The sequence below is a fragment of the Cucumis sativus genome, chromosome 4, assembly GCF_000004075.3.
Source record: "Cucumis sativus cultivar 9930 chromosome 4, Cucumber_9930_V3, whole genome shotgun sequence".
Classification (NCBI taxonomy): domain Eukaryota; kingdom Viridiplantae; phylum Streptophyta; class Magnoliopsida; order Cucurbitales; family Cucurbitaceae; genus Cucumis; species Cucumis sativus.
Genome location: NC_026658.2, coordinates 7,283,378 through 7,304,457, shown reverse-complemented (window position 1 = coordinate 7,304,457; position 21,080 = coordinate 7,283,378). Strand labels below are relative to the sequence as shown.

The 21,080-nt window shown below is 29.3% G+C and overlaps 2 protein-coding genes across 2 annotated transcripts; both read right to left on the bottom strand.

The window, feature by feature from the left end:
* Positions 1-639: 639 nt before the first annotated feature.
* Positions 640-1,212, bottom strand: LOC105435353 (classical arabinogalactan protein 4). The gene has a single exon (XM_011656049.2). The coding sequence runs from the start codon at positions 1,210-1,212 to the stop codon at positions 640-642; it is 573 nt and encodes a 190-aa protein (XP_011654351.1).
* Positions 1,213-7,623: 6,411 nt separating this feature from the next.
* Positions 7,624-12,476, bottom strand: LOC101222220 (bifunctional riboflavin biosynthesis protein RIBA 1, chloroplastic). The gene is made up of 7 exons (XM_004137226.3): positions 12,375-12,476; positions 10,592-10,877; positions 10,286-10,507; positions 9,776-10,098; positions 9,256-9,391; positions 8,880-9,176; positions 7,624-8,147 (listed from the first exon to the last, which is right to left on the bottom strand). Exons 1-7 carry the CDS (start codon positions 12,425-12,427, stop codon positions 7,881-7,883), a joined length of 1,584 nt encoding a protein of 527 aa, XP_004137274.1. The 5' UTR covers positions 12,428-12,476; the 3' UTR covers positions 7,624-7,880.
* Between the last annotated feature and the right edge of the window lie 8,604 nt (positions 12,477-21,080).

The following is a 21,080-nucleotide window of genomic DNA, read 5'->3' as shown; positions in this document are numbered from 1 at the left end:
ATGGTAGAAATTCTCATTACCCAAATTATTGATACATAAAATCTGGAACTAACTTTGTAAATCATTTACTTCATAATTATCACACATTAATATTTTTCGAACTCTTTCTAAAATTATCAAAGCTTGTTAACAAAGTTCTTCTCCAAAACTCTCGAGCAAGTTAGTGTTATTACATGTTGTTTAATGATAGTATATTGGATATTGTTTTTTTAATTAATAATATTCTTTTACATATATTTTCTATAACATCAGTAAATCATAATTTTTTCTTAATTCATATCGTAAAATTTATAGTAGCCTAAAATATTGATTTGACTCAACGCTCATGCATGTTGCAAAAAAAAAAAAAAAAAAAATTGTGATAGTCACAAATTAAGATTTGGAGCAATATTTGTTACTAACATTTTATGTAGGATGTTAGTCTAAATTGTAACGATACCAAATTGTAATCAATATAATAATATCGTAAAAAAGAGTGTTCCAGTTGTAGGCATCCACATATATGTTTAGATAATAAAAAATAAAATCTCAGAAATAATGAAGAAAATTGATCATAATAAAATTCTCTTTTAAAACAAAACAAATATCAAATTCAGAATCTCCAACAAACTGAATTCCACAAATATATTATAGCTTCATTTAAGCGATAAAAGCCGCAATCATTAATCCTGCAATAGACCCACCAATGGCGAATCTGTTTGCACCGGCGCCGTTACCCTCTTTCGACGGTGCCGGAGCTACGGATGGCGTCGGTGGCTCCATCTGTCCATTCGGTGACGGAGGACTACTCACCGGAGCTTTAGAAGATTTCGGTGCCTTTGCTGGCGCCGGACTAGTTTTCGACGGAGCTGGAGCCGGTGCTTTTGTTTTCGCCGGCGACGGGGCATGACTTGGACTCTTCACTGCCGGCGGTGGAGCGGTCGGCGACAATGTAGGTGGGTTAGCCATGGGCGGCGAAGTGGGTGCATAGGATGTTGGAACGGGGCTGAGCTCCGGTGGGGTGGGCGGGGGAGATATTGTAGGCGAAGGTGGAGACGTTGTCGTCATTGGCGGCTCCGCAGTGGGTGGAGAGGAGGGTGGTTCGTTAGAAGGTGTCCATTTCCACGTTGGTGATTCGGCGGTGGGTGCTGGAGAGGGTGCCGGGGAGTTGGCAGCGGTGGAGATAAGCAGGAAGGCTAGGGTGAGAAGATTGAGAAGGGTGGAGGAAGCCATTTTTGGGAGATGATGAGTAAGGTGTGTGAAGAAAGGATGAGGAAAATAAGAGAATATATAGAGAGGAGATTGAACTTAATTAATTTGATGAAAAGATAATAATTTGATTTCTTAATTTGTTAAATTAGATTATTGTGAAAGGAAATAAAAAAAGAAAAAGAAAGAGAGTTTGTGGAGTTCGACTACTTCTAGTTTGTGCCATGCCATGATTCCATGATGCCACTAACCATACCAACCTGCCTTTATAATTAAAGAGAAAAATACAAATCAATTAATTTAGTTAATTACGAAACAAAGTATTCATGTATGTTTTTAATTAATGGTCACATCTTTTATTCAAAATAGAGTTTAGAAAAGAGTATGGTATATTATGTTTTCTTTTTTCCCTTTTTTTTGTTGATTGAAGTTTATAAAAAGGCCTGTTTTAAAATAGCAAAATATTTTCCTATAAAAAATGGGTATTTTAAATGGTATTTTTAAAAATAGTAAAATAAATTTAAATATTTATAAATTATAGTAAAATTTTTGGATTCTATCCAAAACTTTGGTAGAAGATCTAAATGATTTGGTGTATAAACTATTTGATTGTTTAAATTTGAGTAGCCAATTCTAAAAGATTTTTTTAGATTATCCTTGGTTCACGATGTTTAAATTTACCTATCCAATATTTAACAATTATTTTCAGAAGCTTTTATATTTGACACACAATTCTGAACAACCAAATAATAGCTTGAAATTTTTAAAAAAAAGTATCAAAGAACCCAATAAAAATTTTAAAAAATTCAAAATTGTAGAAGAAGAGAGAAAAAAACGATAGAAAGAAAAAGAAAAGACAAAAATGAAATATTTAAAAGGGTATTCAACTCATATTGACTAAATTGTTATATGATATTAAATGAAGGGTTCAAATTACTAATAAATTTCACAAAAGTCTTAAATCATTGTATTACACAAATGTATGGCCCAAATTACAGCTTTGCTCATTTTTATTATGGAATTGATTTATAATTTATAACAAAAGTCTAAATGGAATAAATCATGGGTCTTACGGATTTGGAAAGATGTGGAAATTAAAAGGTTACTTTCCTTATACGAAAACTGTTGTATACTGCCTCCATTATACTTGTAGAAGACAATGTGGGTATTGAGAAATTTGAGAGCTTTCGACGGTGAAGAAGTAGACATTCGACAGCCAGCAACTTCATAACTTTTTCGACAAAATCTGGTAAATTTCGAGGCTAGTATTGTATATATTCAATACATATGAAAAATGAGGTATATTAGGTATATTGAAGATATTCGATTAAGTAGGCAAACAAAAGAAACTATACTTTTGCATGTGATAGATTCTAGAGTTTATTGAGGTTTCGGATGTGAAGAAGATGACTTTCAATAGCTGTTACATTCCGATCTTTTCCTACCGAAATTGAGTAGAAATATTAGGTATATTGGGTTTATTTTAGATGCTCGATTAAATAGCCAAGTAATCAAAAATGTACTTTTAATTGTGACATATTCTAGTGTTTATTGAGAATCAAAGTTTAAAAAAATATTGCATTGTGAATTTTAGGGCGTAACGAAAATGTACTATAAGTTTCTTTAACTTACATTATGATTTAAATATGTAACATGTGGTGTGTGGTTTACATATGTTAAATGTTGGTTAATTTTGTAAAACTTTATTTAATGGCAGTGTAGAAAATGGTAAGACGAAGTGAAAGATGTCTTGGGTCCAAGAGTAAGAAAATTAAATCAAACAAAGATAATCCAATCATTATCGATGATGTTGAGGTATATTTAATATTAAGTGTTATAAGATGTTACCATATTGATGTTTCATATGTATATTAATTGCTCCATAGGTATATATATATTAATTATATTGTATTCGTGTATATCATAGGATGAAAAGATAACCAGTTCTCAAGACTTACGAAGATAACCAAATGGAATACAAACATATACAAACAATGTTCCCATGTGAGGATGAATATAATAGAATAGGACAAAGTGGTACTCAAATAGTTCTCTACAATGAGAACTTAACTATAAAAAGGAACATAGTGCTAGAAACTCCTGGCCAGGAAATGGATGCACAAGCAAGAAAGGTCAGTTAATCATCAAAATAGACTTCAATACCGGTCATCCTAACAAAAAAAAATATTACAACTATATGTTATTAAATAGTATAATTGTAAATAAGATATATATATATACATATAATAAATCACAAAAGAAAACTATTATATGTTATGGGTATATTAGAAAACTATTATAATTGTAAATAAGATGAGGTATATATATAATAAATCACATAAGAAAACTATTATATTCTGCGGGTATATTAAAAAGTAGTATAATTGTAAATAAGATGCGGTATATATATAATAAATCACATAAGAAAACGATTATTTCGTACAAAATATCGTTAATTTAAAATAAATATAAACTGATAGTATATTGTCACTGTATATTATAGTTTACTACTGTTTTAATTATGTAGTCTACAGTATATGAATGAAAATTTGCTGAAGTGAACAATTCACATGACTTATTGTATAATACTATACATGTGTTATTGTATGTGCATGAACTAGTAATATGTGTAAGCAATATAATAAAATAAAAAGTTAGCACGTAGTAATTAATGGAATGAAGAATAATGAAAAGAATTGAAAAAAGAAAACTAATAGAAAGTTTAGTGAGAACGAAAGGATAAAATAAAACTCAAACCAATTAGGAAAAGATGAACCACGATATTGAAGGCTATGAAATTTATGGGCAAAAGAAAGGTTAACGTGAAAGATGTTGAAGGATGAAGTAAACGGTGTGGAAAATATGAACTTTATGAATGAAAAGTTACAAGGTTAACGTGATGAAGATAAAGGGTTACCGACGACGGATGCAATTTTTCAGATTGTTAAGATGATGGAGATGAATATTGTTAACTCTTATAATTAATTACCATAAAATTTGATATTAGAAATAATTTTGTTTTAAACTTCATTAAGAAAATCATTTCTAATTTATTACCCTAATAAAGTTACACATTTGTACAAGGAAGTTATCAAAATCATAAAAATTGAAAAGGTGTGAATAAGGAAATAATTTAAATATGATTTTGAATATAATATATAATTATTAATAATTATAAGATTAGACGTAATAAAATAAATTTTAGTTTTGGATGAAAACTCACATTCAATTGAAGTCTTTTGTCTAAATCTTTCTATTTAAAATATTATAACAGACTTAATGAATTTTATTTAAGTCTTTTGTCTAAATCTTTCTATTTAAAATATTATAACCGACTTAATGAACTTTTTTATTTTGTTATATACAACGTAAATATTTCAGTGAAAATTTGCATTGTTTTATATATGGTCCGGGATAATTTAACTAGTTTATAAACCGGATTTGTTTCTTTATCAATATTTATATTTTAAATTGTTTTTATGAAAATACATATTAAATATTAATAATGTGTATTAATTGAAATATGTAATGTTTATTAAATTTGCTTTGGCTAAACCAACATTATTTCTACCTTTTCTTCCATGAGCTTGACATCAACACGAAATTTGCTTTGGAAAAGTTTAGTACTAATATGGATATAATATAAATTAATATATAATATTTTATGTTGTTTAAAAGATACAAACATATTTATTTATTAAGTTAAATATATATTTTAATATTTGTAATAATTTTTTATAAATATCCATCAACATTCATAGATTTAATTTAAATCATATTTGGAAACAAAGAGAATGGAGAGAGAGAACAAATTTATTGTATATGATATCTTGAAAAGATGAGAAGGCTACCATAGCTGGGAAGCGTATTGTCCGTTTAAGAGATGATACAGATACACTCTGTCATGGGTTAAATCTATTTTCCTATAACAATGGTTTTGGTGTACATTCTATTCAAAACCTATTTGCATTTATAAAGTTAAGAAACTCTTATTTACTCTTATATATATATACACACCCAATGTTCATTTTATAAGGGTTTCTGTTATTTATATGGAACAAAATGATAACTATACCCATCCAAACGAGAAAGCTAAGCATATGTCACCACACAATTGATTCAATTTGAATTTAAATGATAACTCATTTATGTTCTCTCCATCCTTCTGGTGTGGTGGTGACATGCATTTCCCTTTTTCTTTGTGATTTTTCTCCCTAATACTTTCACCTCTCATTTATATATATATATTTTTTTCAAATATTAATTTTTCTAATGACTTGACAATTTTTATTGAGTACTTAATTGTCATCTTCACTTTGAGTTTTCTATAGTATATATGTTGTGTAGCTGAAGCCAAATTGTGTCCCTTTTGACGAGACTTTACCCAAACATCTGTTTCCTATTTTCAATTTTATAAATGCAAGTCTTTGAATTTTCTTAATTGTTTTTTTCTTCTTCTTCTTCTTTCTTATCTTTAAAAGATTATCTTTCCAAAACTCTACACAAATTTTACATCAATATATATTTTAAAATAAAAAGTTCAAAATTATTAACAAATACACACTATCCCTATCTTTTCCTTTTTTTTCCTCTTTCTGAAAATCTGGATAAATTAAACTTTGCAAAAAGAAAAAAAGAAGTCAGAATTATTGTATATTAGTCCAAATTTCTAATATGTTCCATTCTAATTAGTAAATTAATAGAGGTGATATCAAATGTCTTCTTGAGTTCCCAAACTATAATACAAAATTATTCGTGATGGAATAAGAAGATAAATACTGTTTTGAATTTTCTTGATCTAAAAGGGGAAAAAAATGTGAATATGCATAATTGTTATTCAGGTCGACGTGGTAATTACTCAAAATGACATTCAAACGAAAACAAAAACAAAAACACATCACCGAAGGAGAGTACAGTATGCGAAAATAGGCAAAATAATTAATTAAACAGAAATGTGAACTTCATGCAGGAATTGAAGTTTTACACAGTAAGATTAAAATAACTAAAACAATATTATCCAAGATGCAGCCACCATGGCCATTGCCATAGACCAAAAGTATGAAAGACTATTGATGATGGCTGCGCTGTGTTGGGGTGGAGGGGCAAGATGGTGCTCGGAGGACGGAGGATGTGCGTGGCCCTCGTGTGCATTAGCAACACAAATGAGCAGCAGAGCCACCAGGACGACGCTGAGAACGGCAGAAGGAGGAGCTGCCATATTATTATTATGGAAGAAGAGAGAGGAAAACTATGGCAAAGAGAAGAGTTAATAAATTTTGGTAGATTGGTGTATTGTATTTATAAGCTCCAATTTAATTAAAGGGATTGTTTAATGAATCCACCTACAATCTTTGCACACACATGTATGTTGTACTTTGTTATGCCAGAGTTGTAAGTTGTACTTCTTAACAATGATGTACATAGTTGTACTTTTGTTAGTTTTCTAATGAATCAATTTATTTTTGTTTTAAAATATTTTCTTACTTTTTCTTTTTTTTTTAATATTCAAAATGTTTTATTTTAATTTTGTAAGAATATTATATTACACAAATATGAACTCATAAACTTCAACCTATATAATAAACTACATAGTGGGTGCCAACTTTAGTGTTGGATTGACAACCTTTTTACCCATTTTTAGATATGATGAAAGAACAAATTGTGTAATACACCTAAATTGAAGTATAAAATATACTAAAAGATCCAAAAACATCTATATAATATAATAATATAACAAAGTTTTAGTTTTATCTATAGGTATTGGTAGAATTTGAAATTTGGTTATATTTTATAAATATTTTCTACCGTTTTAATTTTTCTTTTACAATAACTTTTCTTTTTAATTTAATGACAATTAAGTAAATATGTCTAATGGTATTTGGGTAAATAAAAGAGTGTGACATTTTCAATTACTCACTAAGGTTTTATTTTAGTTGATTGGAGTCCCTTTCTGGCGGTGGCACCCTTTTGTGGGCTTTCTTTTTCTTGTAAGCTATTCATTTTTTTTCTCATTGAAAGTCAGGTGTTTCATTAAAAAAAATGATGGATGAGGTTTTGAGATAAGTTATACATCTTTGTTGTTTAGAGCTTTTCTTTTGCTGTATTATAGAGCAGTTATAGGGAATGAGAGAGATTTTGTATATCTTGCTACATCAAATGCCTCTCCCTTTGGACTTCCATTTTGCTTACGCATTTTTGCACTTGAATATAATCACTAATCAGCATGTCTATGCACATAGTGGGCCCTATGCAAATAAAATAGAAGGGTCTTCTATATGATTAATAATCGTATGTGCTGTTTTGTTGTGGCTTGTGGATGAGTTTACACACATACTAAAAAAACACCTCTTCTGCACTCATACACCTTCCACATTTGTACATTATGTATATTAGTTTATGTAAGTGATTTCTCTATACAGGCTATTTCTTTTGGTATGAAAAACTCTTCACAATTTCTTACTTTTATTTGGTTCCATAATAATTGTTTCCAATTTAATGACCAAATTGTGAACTACAAATATGAAACGCTTTGAAATCATAAACTCAACAAACTGAATCAAATAGAATGATAATGCCCAATAATGTGGTACAAGCGGCTTCATTTTGCCAACACTATAATTTCTCTTTCAACACCACCACCTTTTTATAATCAATTGTTCCTTCTCTTTAAATTTCAACAATATTATGCTAGATCAAGTCACAATGTTGCTTGGTTCTACATTTTCGTTCGATTTTTTATGGTCATCGATCAAATTTCTGAAGCGAACTCCAAGATCGAAGTTGTAGACGTGACCCATTTTGGACCGTTTAGTCTCAAGGTATCTCTTGTTGTCTTTTGTAACTGGTGTTATCAAAGGAACTCTACCTGAAACTTCTAAGCCATACCCCTTCAACCCTATGAACTTTGCTGGGTTGTTTGTCATTAGCTTCATTGTTCTCACTCCAAGATCCCTTAGAATCTGCAACCAAACAAATAGAAAAGAATTGGACCTTCTGTTGACAAAATAGAAAAGAATTTACTTTGTGATCCAATCAAAGTTCAGAAAGAAGTGCTCATGGTATACAACTGATCATTTATCTCTGTTAGTCAAGACCTTTCGAGATGTTTTCTGAAAATTAAAGTCGTGGATTTATGCATAAACGTGACAACTATCATTGGTCACTCCAAAATTATTTCCCCTTCAATAGTTGATTTTTCTTCATTAGATATCCACAATTGTTGGGACTAGTTTATATGCACACTTAAACTGATCTTGCAGGCCAGACTACTCTCCTAACATGATTACTACATTTGGATATAATGATAACTTGTAGTTTATTAAATATCTTATATAGTGGTTATATAGTATGGATTAACTCAATCTCTTTCAGTCCATTATCAAACTCAAAGCCATTATCAAACCCATTACTATGGATTATTTACCATTAAATTAGTGAATCTATGATGGTTCATCCTCAGTTAGAAGTTAAATATAAAAGTGTCTAAAATCATCAAAATTGGTTAATAATTAAGTTGGTGGGGGTGCAATGGACCAAAAATCACTCCAAAGATTACTTATTTCAACATGGATTGAAATACCCTATTTTTCCTCTATATTGGTTACTGATCTTTTAGCAAAATTACTTGTAAATAGATAAAAAATCACTATTCCAACTATAACTTCCAAATAATTAGGGGTAAGGATATGTACCTGTGCACCAATGCCATATTCGCGAGAATCAACAGGAAGTCCCAAATCCTGGTTGGCTTCAACAGTATCTCGGCCAGCATCTTGCAAGTTATAAGCTTGGAGTTTGTGAGCCAAACCTATGCCCCTTCCTTCATGACCACGAAGATAAACCAACACACCCCTGCCTGCAGCCTCAATCAACTGCATGGCTAAACCAAGCTGGTCTCCACAGTCGCATCTTGATGATCCCAATATATCCCCAGTGAAGCATTCTGAGTGCACTCTAACCAAAATATTTTCCCCCTCACCCATTTCACCCTTAAAAGACACAAACACAAGTATCGAATTAAATTTCACTCCGAAACAAAAAGGTAGAGTTAGTTAATTAGTCAGTTACCTTAACCATTGCAATATGTTCAATGCCATCCAAAACAGATCTGTAGCAATAGGCTTGAAACGGACCCCATTTCGTTGGCATACGAGTCCCACCAACCCCACTACTTTCAATTAATCTGTCTCTCTTCCTTCTATACCTGCACATTTTTCATTTTATTAAAAAAAAAATATTGAGAAAGTACGAGATGTGTTTTTTCAAACCGAAAAAAAAAGTTACTTCTTAGATCTGAGTTTTTTGAGGTTGCTGATCTTGATCCTACTAAAATATTTGGTGTAGTTAGTTTCCAACACATGTACAGCGAATAACTATCGCTTATCAAAAGCGTATCTCACGGCTATATCTTCCCACATCATCTTGAAAGTTTGTGGTTATTTAAGCTTCTATTTGTTTTTTATTTCATCTTGCTTACCTCTGGAAATTAATATGGTGTCTGCCCCCAAATTGAAATTGGTGGGATGTTCTACATTTCAAGCTCCAATTATAATACTTGAAATTAGTATTTTCAACTATTACGTTATACCTGATTAAATCAGCAATGGAAATTATTTTCAAATTTTCTCGAGCAGCAAATTGTCGAAGAGAGGGTAATCTAGCCATGGAACCATCATCATCAACAACCTCACAAAGGACACCCACCGGGTCTAGTCCAGCAAGCACAGCAAGATCAACAGATGCTTCAGTATGTCCAGCTCTCTTCAAAACACCTCCTTCCCTATACCTTAGTGGAAATATATGCCCTGGCCTCTTAAAATCACTTGGTTTTGAATCTCTTGATGCAAGTCCCAATATCGTTTTTGCCCTATCGCTCGCTGACACTCCCGTCGTTGTACCTTCTCGTGCATCCTACAACAATAATAACTCTAAACATATCAAGCAATCCCAGTTTCTCACATGACAAACCCTTCTTTGTAATTACAGTTTAAGCTTTTTCAAAACCCTTTTTTCACAATTATGTAATCCACTGTGAAATTAAAAATAAAATATGAGTGAGTGTAACTCAACTGAACAAGTAAAATTATTATGGTCGTACCACTGTGATGGTAAAAGCGGTACAAAGTTTCTCCTCATTCTCTTTTTCATTGACCATAAGTGGAATTTGCAACCTCTCCAAATCTTCACCTTTCATGGCTACACAAACAATTCCAGTACAATGCTTTACAATGAAAGCCATGGCTTCAGGAGTTGCAGCTTGTGCTGCCATTATCAAATCTCCTTCATTTTCTCTATCTTCGTCATCAACAACAAGCACCATCTACAACCAAATCCACACATGTTAATCTTTATAAAATACATGAGTTAATTAATTACTTCTTTTTATTGAATGTCATGCTTAAACCTTTCCGTTGCGAATGTCTTCAACGGCATCTGCAATGGAAGCAAAGCCATGGGTTGGGCGATCAAGATCAAATTCGTCTTCATCAATTGGAAAAGTACTATTAGTAAGAGAAGCTGCATTAAGGATGGTGTGTTTGAAGGAAGCTGATGATCTTGATTGGAGTGACCCAAAAAAGAGTTTAGTAGCTTTAGAATTTGAGGCTAAATCAGAAACATGAAGACTAGTAGCTGTGTAGGGCTTAATGTGGTTGTTGGTTGCACCAAAAGATTGCAACTCTTTGGATCTTCTACATGAAACAATAAAATCATATGCAGATAAACGTTTAGAGAATGACAAAGGTTAGTACCAAAAGAAAAATAATAAAAAGTAAATAATCATACTAGTAACGCATGTGGGTGGATCCATATAATATATTATTGTTGTACATGGACTAAATTATATAGAATGAACAAAAAATGTTGTTTAACTGATTACTTAACAAACCCAAAGTTTGATTATTAATATTTTGGGAGTTTGTGATGACAATTTTATTATTAGAAAGAAAAAGCCAAAAAAAAAAAATCCTAAAAAACCAAACAAAATGTTTGTTGTTAATATATAGAATATAAAATTTGCTATATTTTGTCACATTTTTCATTTTTTTTTGACTGTTTTTCTTGATTAAATAATAATAATCATTCAAGTAAGTAAATACAATTTTTTAACCCAACAAATTCAAAAGAAAAAGGATTAAAATTAACAAATTTGACAAAATATTTACAAGTTATAGCAAAATTTCAAATTCTATTAACAACAAATATTTAATAGCCATTAATATCTTTCTATCTGTAGCATTGATAGTTAGTGATACCCTTCTATCATTAGCATATTTTTGCTATAACTTATAAATATTAATTTATTATGCTATTTATAAAAATGTTTGATTTCAAAATTAATCGAGAAAACTACACGTGCATGAAAAAAAGAAAAAGAAAAATGAACATCTTTCTTAAAAGATTAATAATGATTAATTACAATTGTAAAATAAACTAGACTGAAATTGATCAAACTTCAAAAAATATTTTGACCCTAATAAATTATATTAACTACTTTAATTGAAAAATAATAAATATAGATTGAGTAGATACGATATATCAACATGACCATATCCACATTTGACATATTGTATCAATTATCAAACGTGGTTTCCCTGCCACATTTATTGTTAAATTAATAAAAAATAATAATATAAAGTACATTTTTTAAAATAACAAAATAAATTAAAATATTTATCGGTTATAGCAAAATTTTGAATTCTATCACTAATACACATATCAATAACTATAAGTGATAAAATTTGTTATAAGTTTGTAAATATTTTGTAAAATTTGCTATTTTTGAAAATTCTTCTAATCTAAATTCTAAAAGAAATAGTATATTACTGGTAAATGTTCCTTTAGGAAATTCAAATTTGAAAAAATATATATTATAAAATTTTACGAGTAATCTAATTCCTCACTAATTAATGTAAAACTTTGTTTGTTTGTAATGCAGAGTAAACTATGAACACAACCAACTAGATCTTACATATGTATATGACTTTGTTCCGAATACTATTGAAAATAACTGTCCTCACTCATCTACACATGATCACTTCCTTTTCTAACTAATGTGAAACAGTATAACGATGACTTAGTTAATAAAATGTAATTAAGAGAACTGGGAAAGAAAGAGGGTTAATAATAGTTGAAACGAGAGGAAAAGGCATAATAGAAAATGAGAAAGACAAAGAGAGTAAACTTACTGAAAATGAGAAATGAGATATGTTGATTGGAATGAGAAGGCAGTAGAAGCCATTTTTGGAGATCTAATTTCTGAAGCAAACCTGAAATTTTTCAGAATCTAGAGGTTCTTATTTATACAATATAATATGGTTAAGAGAAAGAGATGGGGTAATAAATGATTGAGTTATTTCTCTATTTATTTATTTGATTTTAAATTCCAGATCTAAAAACTTAATATTTTTTTAAAAGAGTTATGATCCACGATTTCTTTTTTTTTCTTTCTTCATTTTGATCCAACCCATCTGCATACTAAGCAGGAGTTGAGTAATTAATGTTTCATCAATTGAAAGACTTTCAATTTTTTTATGCTTTTCTCTTTCTCACTTGTTTCTTGGAGTTAATGCTTTACTCAATTTCAATTTAAGTTTCTGCATTTCATTTTATTCACTTCTTTTACTCTAAACTTTGTTTCAATCTATCTACAATCATTTTAGTCCATTATATCCCAAAACATGTGAATTTGTCAAAAAAAGAAAACAAATAATAATAATAAAATAATTTATTCGGCGCCTAATTAAAACATAGTAAAATATCATAGTTTATGTACGATAGACCGCGTGTCTATTTATATTATGATAGTCACGACACAACTAGTAGTCTTTTTTGATCTACCATAGTTTACCACGAATAAATTATGATATTGTGTTATATTTATAAATATTTTTAAAAGTTTTATCATTTAAAATAATTTCTCAACAAATATTTCATCAATATCATTCTACAATAATTAGTTTAAATGAGAATTTAATAAAACATAGAAATAGTGTAAAGCAAATTGTGGATATATCGTCAACGTTGCTAAATGTCTTTTTTTTTTTTTTCAATTTTCTAAAATTTAAAATTTTCAGCTTTTTCAAATTTCTAACTTTTTTTTTTTGTTCAGTTCCCTAATTTAACATTTTCAAGTCTTATCTTCAATCCAAAATCTTCTTTTTCAGGCTTGAAATTAAAAAAAAAAAAACCTTCTTTTAACGGTTTTTTTAAAAAATATAACAAATCAATAAAATATTTACACATTATACAACAATTTGAAAACAAAAAAAAAGCCCACCAGCTTGTGCAGTTTTTTTTAACAATGGGGAAAAAGACTTTAAATTTAAACAATCGTGTTGAGTATGACAAACGATCGTGCTAACTATGGCAAATGATCGTGTTGATTATGGTAAGTGATCATGTAGTTCAGTATAAATGACCGTTAAAAAACTTCAAATCTAGTGATCGTGTTGACCATACTAAACGATTGTTTAGATCATGATACATGATCTCGTATAGTTCTTTTTAAGCGATGAAAAAAATGTTTCAAATTTAAATAATCGTACTAACCATGGTAAATAATAGTGTTGATAATTTAAAACGATATTTGAATGATTTTGATATTCTCAAATATAAGGGAATTGAAGAAGAATATTGAAACAATCGTGAAATAGCTTCAAAGAATATTGACAAAAATGATGAAAATGAAATAGGAGATTTAAACAAAAGAATAAATCGTTTAAAAATAGAAGAAATAACATTCGGAAGAGAAGATGAAGAAATCACAAAGAAAATTAATAAATCGTAAAAGAAGAAGAAGAAGAAAGAGAAGCGACAAATCGATCCAATATTTAAGGACAAATCTGAAATTTATAAAAATACAATCGTGACTTCATGAGCTTTTATTTTTTTGTTATACGAATCGTAAATATTTTTAAGTTTTGTTACATTTATGTAAATTACCGTAAACAAAACCTATCATTAAATTAATTTTGAAAAAAAAAAAACAGCATATATTTTATGTTTTAGTCTTTATTCAAACTTTTTACGTTGCAATTTCATTTCATTTCTCATGAATTTTACTTTCTTTCCTACCGTGTAAAAGTTTTATTATCAAGAAATAAAATTAAGGAACTACCTATATTTAGGGTTTTTTTTTTTCTTTCTAAAAATATAATAAAGCACGAAAATATTTATACCATATAGAACAATTTTAAAAGAGAAAAAAAAGCTCACAAGTTCACAGCATGAAATAACAAAAGTATCGTCTCAATTAATCGATCATACATGAGTGAAAAAATGATTTTGTACCAAGTCTAAACGATCTTCTACCTTTGTATCCAACCTAAATGATCTTGTACCATTGTACGTAGTCTAAACGATCTTGTACCAAATCTAAACGATCTATTAATGATAGTGATATATCTCTGTTTATCTGGGATATACAACTGATCATTTAAATATTGGTATACGATCATTTAGATCATGTACCAATATCATTTAGATCTTCTACCTAGAAGAAAAAAAGAAGATGAGAAAGGAAGAAGAAGGAAGAAATTCTAGAAGAGAAAACGTAGAAATTGCAAAAGAGAAGTGGAAATATGGGAAAGGAGAATAATAATATGAAGAAATTAATTAATAATATGAATAAGTGAATAATAAATCTAAAAGAAGAAGAAAAAGATCTAAAAAAATCGTTCAAAAAGTAATTGGGTTCATGAGCGTTTCTTAAATTGTTATATGGATCGTGAATATTTAGCACTTTTGAGATATTTATGTAAATTTACCTACAATTTTACCTCATTCAATTTGTTTTTATTGAATTTTTTCATCCTTTTACTTCAAACATGAATTGATATGAATTTGATGTTTTTTTCTTTCCTTTTTTATATAGTGTGTGTCTCGGTAATTTGATGCTTCTACAATATGGAGTTGAAAACTTGATATTGGTACATTGATGATTGACATACATTCAATCGTGAATGTTAAAGGGTTTGAACAAACTATAACGAGGGAGCAATACTCACTATCAAATTAAATTGTCTAACCTCTCATAATTATATTTGGCACTCTATGATTAAAAGTTTATACATCCAAATGCACTTTTAGTTTTCACTATTATCTATCACATATTATTACTCATCATATGCGGCCTCAAATAAAAGTACAAAGTTTAAATCTCATATGTCAGAACGTGTACCCCTCACATTTTCAAGCACGAACATGAGTTGGCCAGCTCCTACGCTCCTAAACTAAGTGCTAAAACGAACTAAAACTCAAGCTTTAGAACTTCAATGCCTAGCAAATTAGCAGCTTGCCTTCTCTTAGCAGCTTTCCCAACTCGCTTGTCTGGAGAGGGGAAACTTAAAACATAAGTCTAATGCTTAGTGAGTAATATTTTAGGAAAAAACTTTTTGGAGAATACAAGCATAAAATAAAAGCTCTCATTTTCAGAAATGTCTTAATGCCTCTGAAAAATAAATGATGTCCTTTAGCTATATCTAAAGTACTTAACTATGAAATGGCTAAAGAATAGTAAGAACAAATAACACAGAAGGCTTTGGTAATCCAGTTCGACGAATACCACCTACATCTCAAGAGCTTTTTCGCTCAAATAAGAAATATTATTAAGATTCAAATGAATAATCAATAACACTCTTAAGTTATAAGAGAAACTTAATTAAAGACAAGCTCCCCCTAAATTTGTGTTTGAATCTGCTTGGAGATAGACTTAGGCTCCTCTTAAATTCATTGACCACCGTTCAACTATTTCAACCTTCTTTCATATTTCTTATCAACTGATACTCAGTAAGACCACTGATCGATCTTCAATAAATCGACATAGACCAGAAGCTAACCAAAGTACCTTTGACAATATTCTTCAACAATACGAATTTCTTTGAATAACCATCTAGTAATCAACATGGTAAAACTTGCGGAAGCTTCACAGTTTAAATACTTTATCAAATCTTCAAGATCTTCTTTAAATCTCTTATCTCATATACTATGAAACCACCGATGAAGATATCAAGAATTTTTCATAAAATAAAGACGGTTACCAATTTACCTTTGTACAAATTCTTCACCAAAAATATAAACTTCTGAACAACAACTATGAAGAAAAGATTTTACGTTCAGAGAACTTTTGCTTTATAAAGAGCCAAGAAGGAAGAACTTCTTTACGGTAAAATATTCTAAAATATGAGAAATAATTTTTATCTTATTCTTTAAAGAAGATCATTTATTTTTTCTTTTAAACATTTAAGGAAGATCTTTTAACTCTCATTAAAAGATATTTAGAAATGATCCTAAAGATAAAGGAAGATATTTTATCTTTCTTTAAATAAAAAGAAAACTAATTTCATGTTTGTCAAAAATTCTATCGGCCTCATCACATGTTAAACAACACAAATCATATTAGCCTCTACTTATTCCTTTCACCTAGACATTATAATTTCTCAATGCATAGACTACTGTGATAATTCTCATTTCACCACTAGTTTCACCACTAGTATCTCTATGGACCCTACTAGTTTCACCACTAGTATCTCTATGGACCCTCGTTCAATTGCAGATGCTCAAGCAATAGATTTGAACACAGACCATTCAACGTGTTAATCCATCCTTCTATCAAACGAATCACTCAACGCAAAGGCAGCTACTAGTTTTATGTGGAATTATAACAGGTAATATACATTATGTTGCACTCAACGCAAAGGCAGCTACTAGTTTTATGTGGAATTATAACAGGTAATATACATTATGTAACAACATAGCACATAATTCGGATCTTTAACATTCTTAAAGGCTTATTAAAGGGAAAGTTGTCCTCACAAACCAACACAAGTCCTTTCAGTATGTTTTTGTCTTCACTTACATGCATCCTAGGAAAATTCTCGTCACCCAACATAGAATTGTTCCAAGCTATGCACGTTTAACTTTGGAGTTCCTATGATCGAGGCACCGAAAAGAAAGATGCACCTTGTTGATATAGGTAGTAACTTTTAATTTTTTAAGTCTTTCTTAACCTTATTTTCATTGTCTTCAGAATTTCTCTAATTTAGATATGATATCAATTTACTTATGCCCCCTTCTAAACTGAGGGCATTACAGTGCATTACAAGAATACTTAGAAAACTTTAGTCCTTCTTTTAGAAGAATATCTCACAAAGCTTTAAAATACTTTCTTCCTTTCTACTCCTTCTTATTGTCTGATCTTTCCTTTTTTCTCTTCTCGCTTGGTCTTTCTTTTAATAGTTTTACTTAGAGCTTCTTTGTAACTTCTTCCTAAAGCTTACAAATTCTATTTATATTAATCCAAAACCAAATTAATCATCGTGAAACTCACCTTAGCTTGTCAACACACGTATAACCTGTTTGACTAATCTAGATTAGTGAATCTTTTCAAACTTCCTTTCTTTTCTCGCCTGGCTCAAAAACAACTTTTCCTCGTGTAGCCTAGCCAGAACACTTATTTACTTCAAAACCCCAAACTCTTAAAAACTTTCTTCAGCACGCCTAAGCTTAATTTAAACGTAATATCTATCGACCTCTCAACCCTTATTCTCATAATGCATGTTTCACATCATATTTTTCTAATTGAATTTGTGAAGTATGTAGACCCCTTAAACAACAAATTTCCCTTGATGAAAGGGAAGATACAACAACTTGTAATAAATAATCAAAACAAATATGTAACAAAACTTATAACAAACTAAAATTATTCAAAATAGTTTCTCATAGACCTCCTAAAAAACTTGGACGAAGAGGGAGTCATGAGTTTGTTACAACAACTAGCAAATGAACTTGTAGTGAGCGACTTTGTGAACAAATCAACAACATGATTGTGGATTCCAACGTGCTTAGTGCATAAAAGATGGAATATTCAAGTCCGGTAATTAATTAAAGGGTAATTGTAATGAATGACTATTTGAGGAATAATAATTAAGGATATAGCAACATTTTTAAAAAAATGCAAATATAGCAAAACTATCGTTGGTAGACTTATGTCACTGATAGACTCGTATGATTTATCAGTGATAGACCAATTTTTATAACATGGTATATCAATGATAGATTCTATCATTGATATAATTTGACAAATTTTGCTATATTTGCAATTTTTTAAAAATATTGCTATATACTTAATTATTTTGAATTTAATTGCTAAATTTGCAACTAACCCTTAATTAAATTATATTTAATAAGAAAAATTACAGTAGATGACAAATATGACCAAACAGTAATCTACTTTTAAATTCGTTATTTTTGTAATTTTGAAAATGTAAGTGACATGGACTTTTTTATCATAAATTCTTTTGCTATTTTTGCAAAATCCCCTTTAAACAAAACTATTTAATTAATAGCTAAATTAAATATTTTATATTTAACTTAAATTAAATTTTAATCATATTCAGATATAAATTTTTCTCCTAACCAATAGTTTTAATATAAATTCAATTAATATTAAATTAATATTTGAACTTTTTCAAATATTTTATCTCTCATAAATTAGTTTTGAAAAATATCCAAAATTAAAATTATATAATAAAGTTTGATTAATATATAAACTTTATATTATAACGTATCACCATACATTATAGTAATTTTCAAAATAATTTTGAAATTATATGGCGAAATATTGTAATATAAAGTTTATATATTAATCAAGCTTTTTATATTGTTTGTAATTTGAAATTTTCAAATTACAACTAACATAAATAAATCTCATTATCCTTTACGAGCTAAGAAGGTGACCTAATGAATCTACAGATCAAAAGCTACAACGATGTGAGATTAATTGGTCAAACTCATTAACCACAGTAATCAATATTCGTTAATTGTGTGTACACTCCACTAAAGACTCACAGTTGAACTTTTCTCACTGTAGATATATTTTTGTGTCTACGGATATAGACCAATAATAGTAAGTTAGTCCTACACGAATGTTCGTAACACACGCTAAGTAAGATTACCGTTTTACCCTTAGGATACCTCTAGTTCTTAAATATCAATGCTCCTTTAGTGAACAATTTGTTTATGGTCCAACCAATAAACAGAAACCCTTTCGTGCCGTAGAGAAGGTAGAGTCCATTGTTTAAGTCCCATATATACGATTTAAATGAACACTTATCTATTTACCCTTAAGTAGGAAAAGAGTAAATTTCATCTTGTGTAATTATGTTTACAGCTCCCCAGTTAGTCTTGTCCCCAAAATGATAAGTATATTGAGTCAGCGATCTGACCACTCTCACCTGTACAAATCAATTGATAATCTCTTGCGAACAGAAGTTCATAATACACTTAAGATTACGACTAAGTTACCTAGGTCATCCTATTGAGATAAAAACTTAATTAGTTAACAGAGTTATATTTAGTGGTTACTATTTCGTGATCCAGTCTTATGCAAACTTATTGCATAGGATACCCCCACTCACATGTCACTTGCACGTTGAATCATTGTGTTTGTATCAAATACAAAGTGTGTCGTATCCATAGTGTTACTAGGATTAGGTACCCAGTCTTATCCCTATACTATAGACCATTTAATCTGATCTCAAACATAGGAAAATAAATTAAAATACTTACAAGCTATAACAAAATTTTGGATTCTATCAATGATAGAAATTGATAAACTTCTATCACTGTCTATCAATGCCATTGATAGAAGGATATTGGTGTTTATCAATATCTATTATTAATAAAATTAAAAAATTTTGCTATATATTGTATATATTGTGTGAAGTTGCTACTTTTCATAATTCTCCTGAAAAAATATATTATTGAACCCTGCGTAATAATAATGAACGGAAAAAAATTGAATTGATGAAAGTAATGGGTGAAATAGTAATTAAATAATGAATAAGGAAATGTTATTTTATTTAAACGAAAACATAAAATAATATAGCAAATAGATTGAATAAGATACTAAATAATAATAAATGAGAGATTTGACTTGGACAAGGTTACATATTTTATACTTTTGGTGTGAGTTAATTATATATCAAATCTCTTATAACAACTCATTTGAAAGTCCACTATAATTAAGAAAAGAAAGGTCTCATCAAACAAATCTTGGGCATCTTGAGAAATAGCATAAGGAGAAATGAAAGCTTAATCAAAGATAAGATTGATTAATATTGGATTATTTTATTTATCAAATCAATAATTGAGGATATCCAAAGATATTGTTGATAAGTTGGGTTATGTTATTGAAATATATTTTTTATTTTTCTTTTCAAAATGTTATTTAGTTGTTCAAGATCGTGTATTGAATATTATAAAAGCTTTTGAAGAAAAATCGTTGGGATATTGGTACACACCAAATCTAAATAATTGTGTACCAAATAATCTTTAAAAAACCGTTACCAAATCTAAATAATCTTGTTCAAAAAATTATTGAAATTTTTTTTTCAAAGAATAACAAAATCTAATGACGGTGTACCAAAAAATTTTGAAAAAAAAATCGTTTAGATTTTCCTCTAAATCTAAACGGTCGCATACCAAATCAATCCTGAACAAAAATCGTTTAGATTTAGATAGACAAATCTAAACAATCGTGTAATCTAAACAATCGTGTAGCCAAAATCTAAAAACGAAATTGTTACAAGATCGTGGAGCAAATATATTACATTTGCGAGTGTCAATTAATCACGTGCTAATGAGATCATTTTTTGGTATTTTTTATTATGGACATGTGGACTTTTTTCGTTCCCGAAATTGTTCTAACACCCTAAATATTTTGTCGCTTTGTCATATTTTTTTAAAAAACTCGTAATTATTAACTATCCCATTTTATTTTATAATTGTATTTGTACATTTTAATATCCCCTATTAAAAAACCTACAAATATTTTAATCATATTCAAATATTTATTTCTCCATTTGAATTATATATATATTTTTCAAATTAAA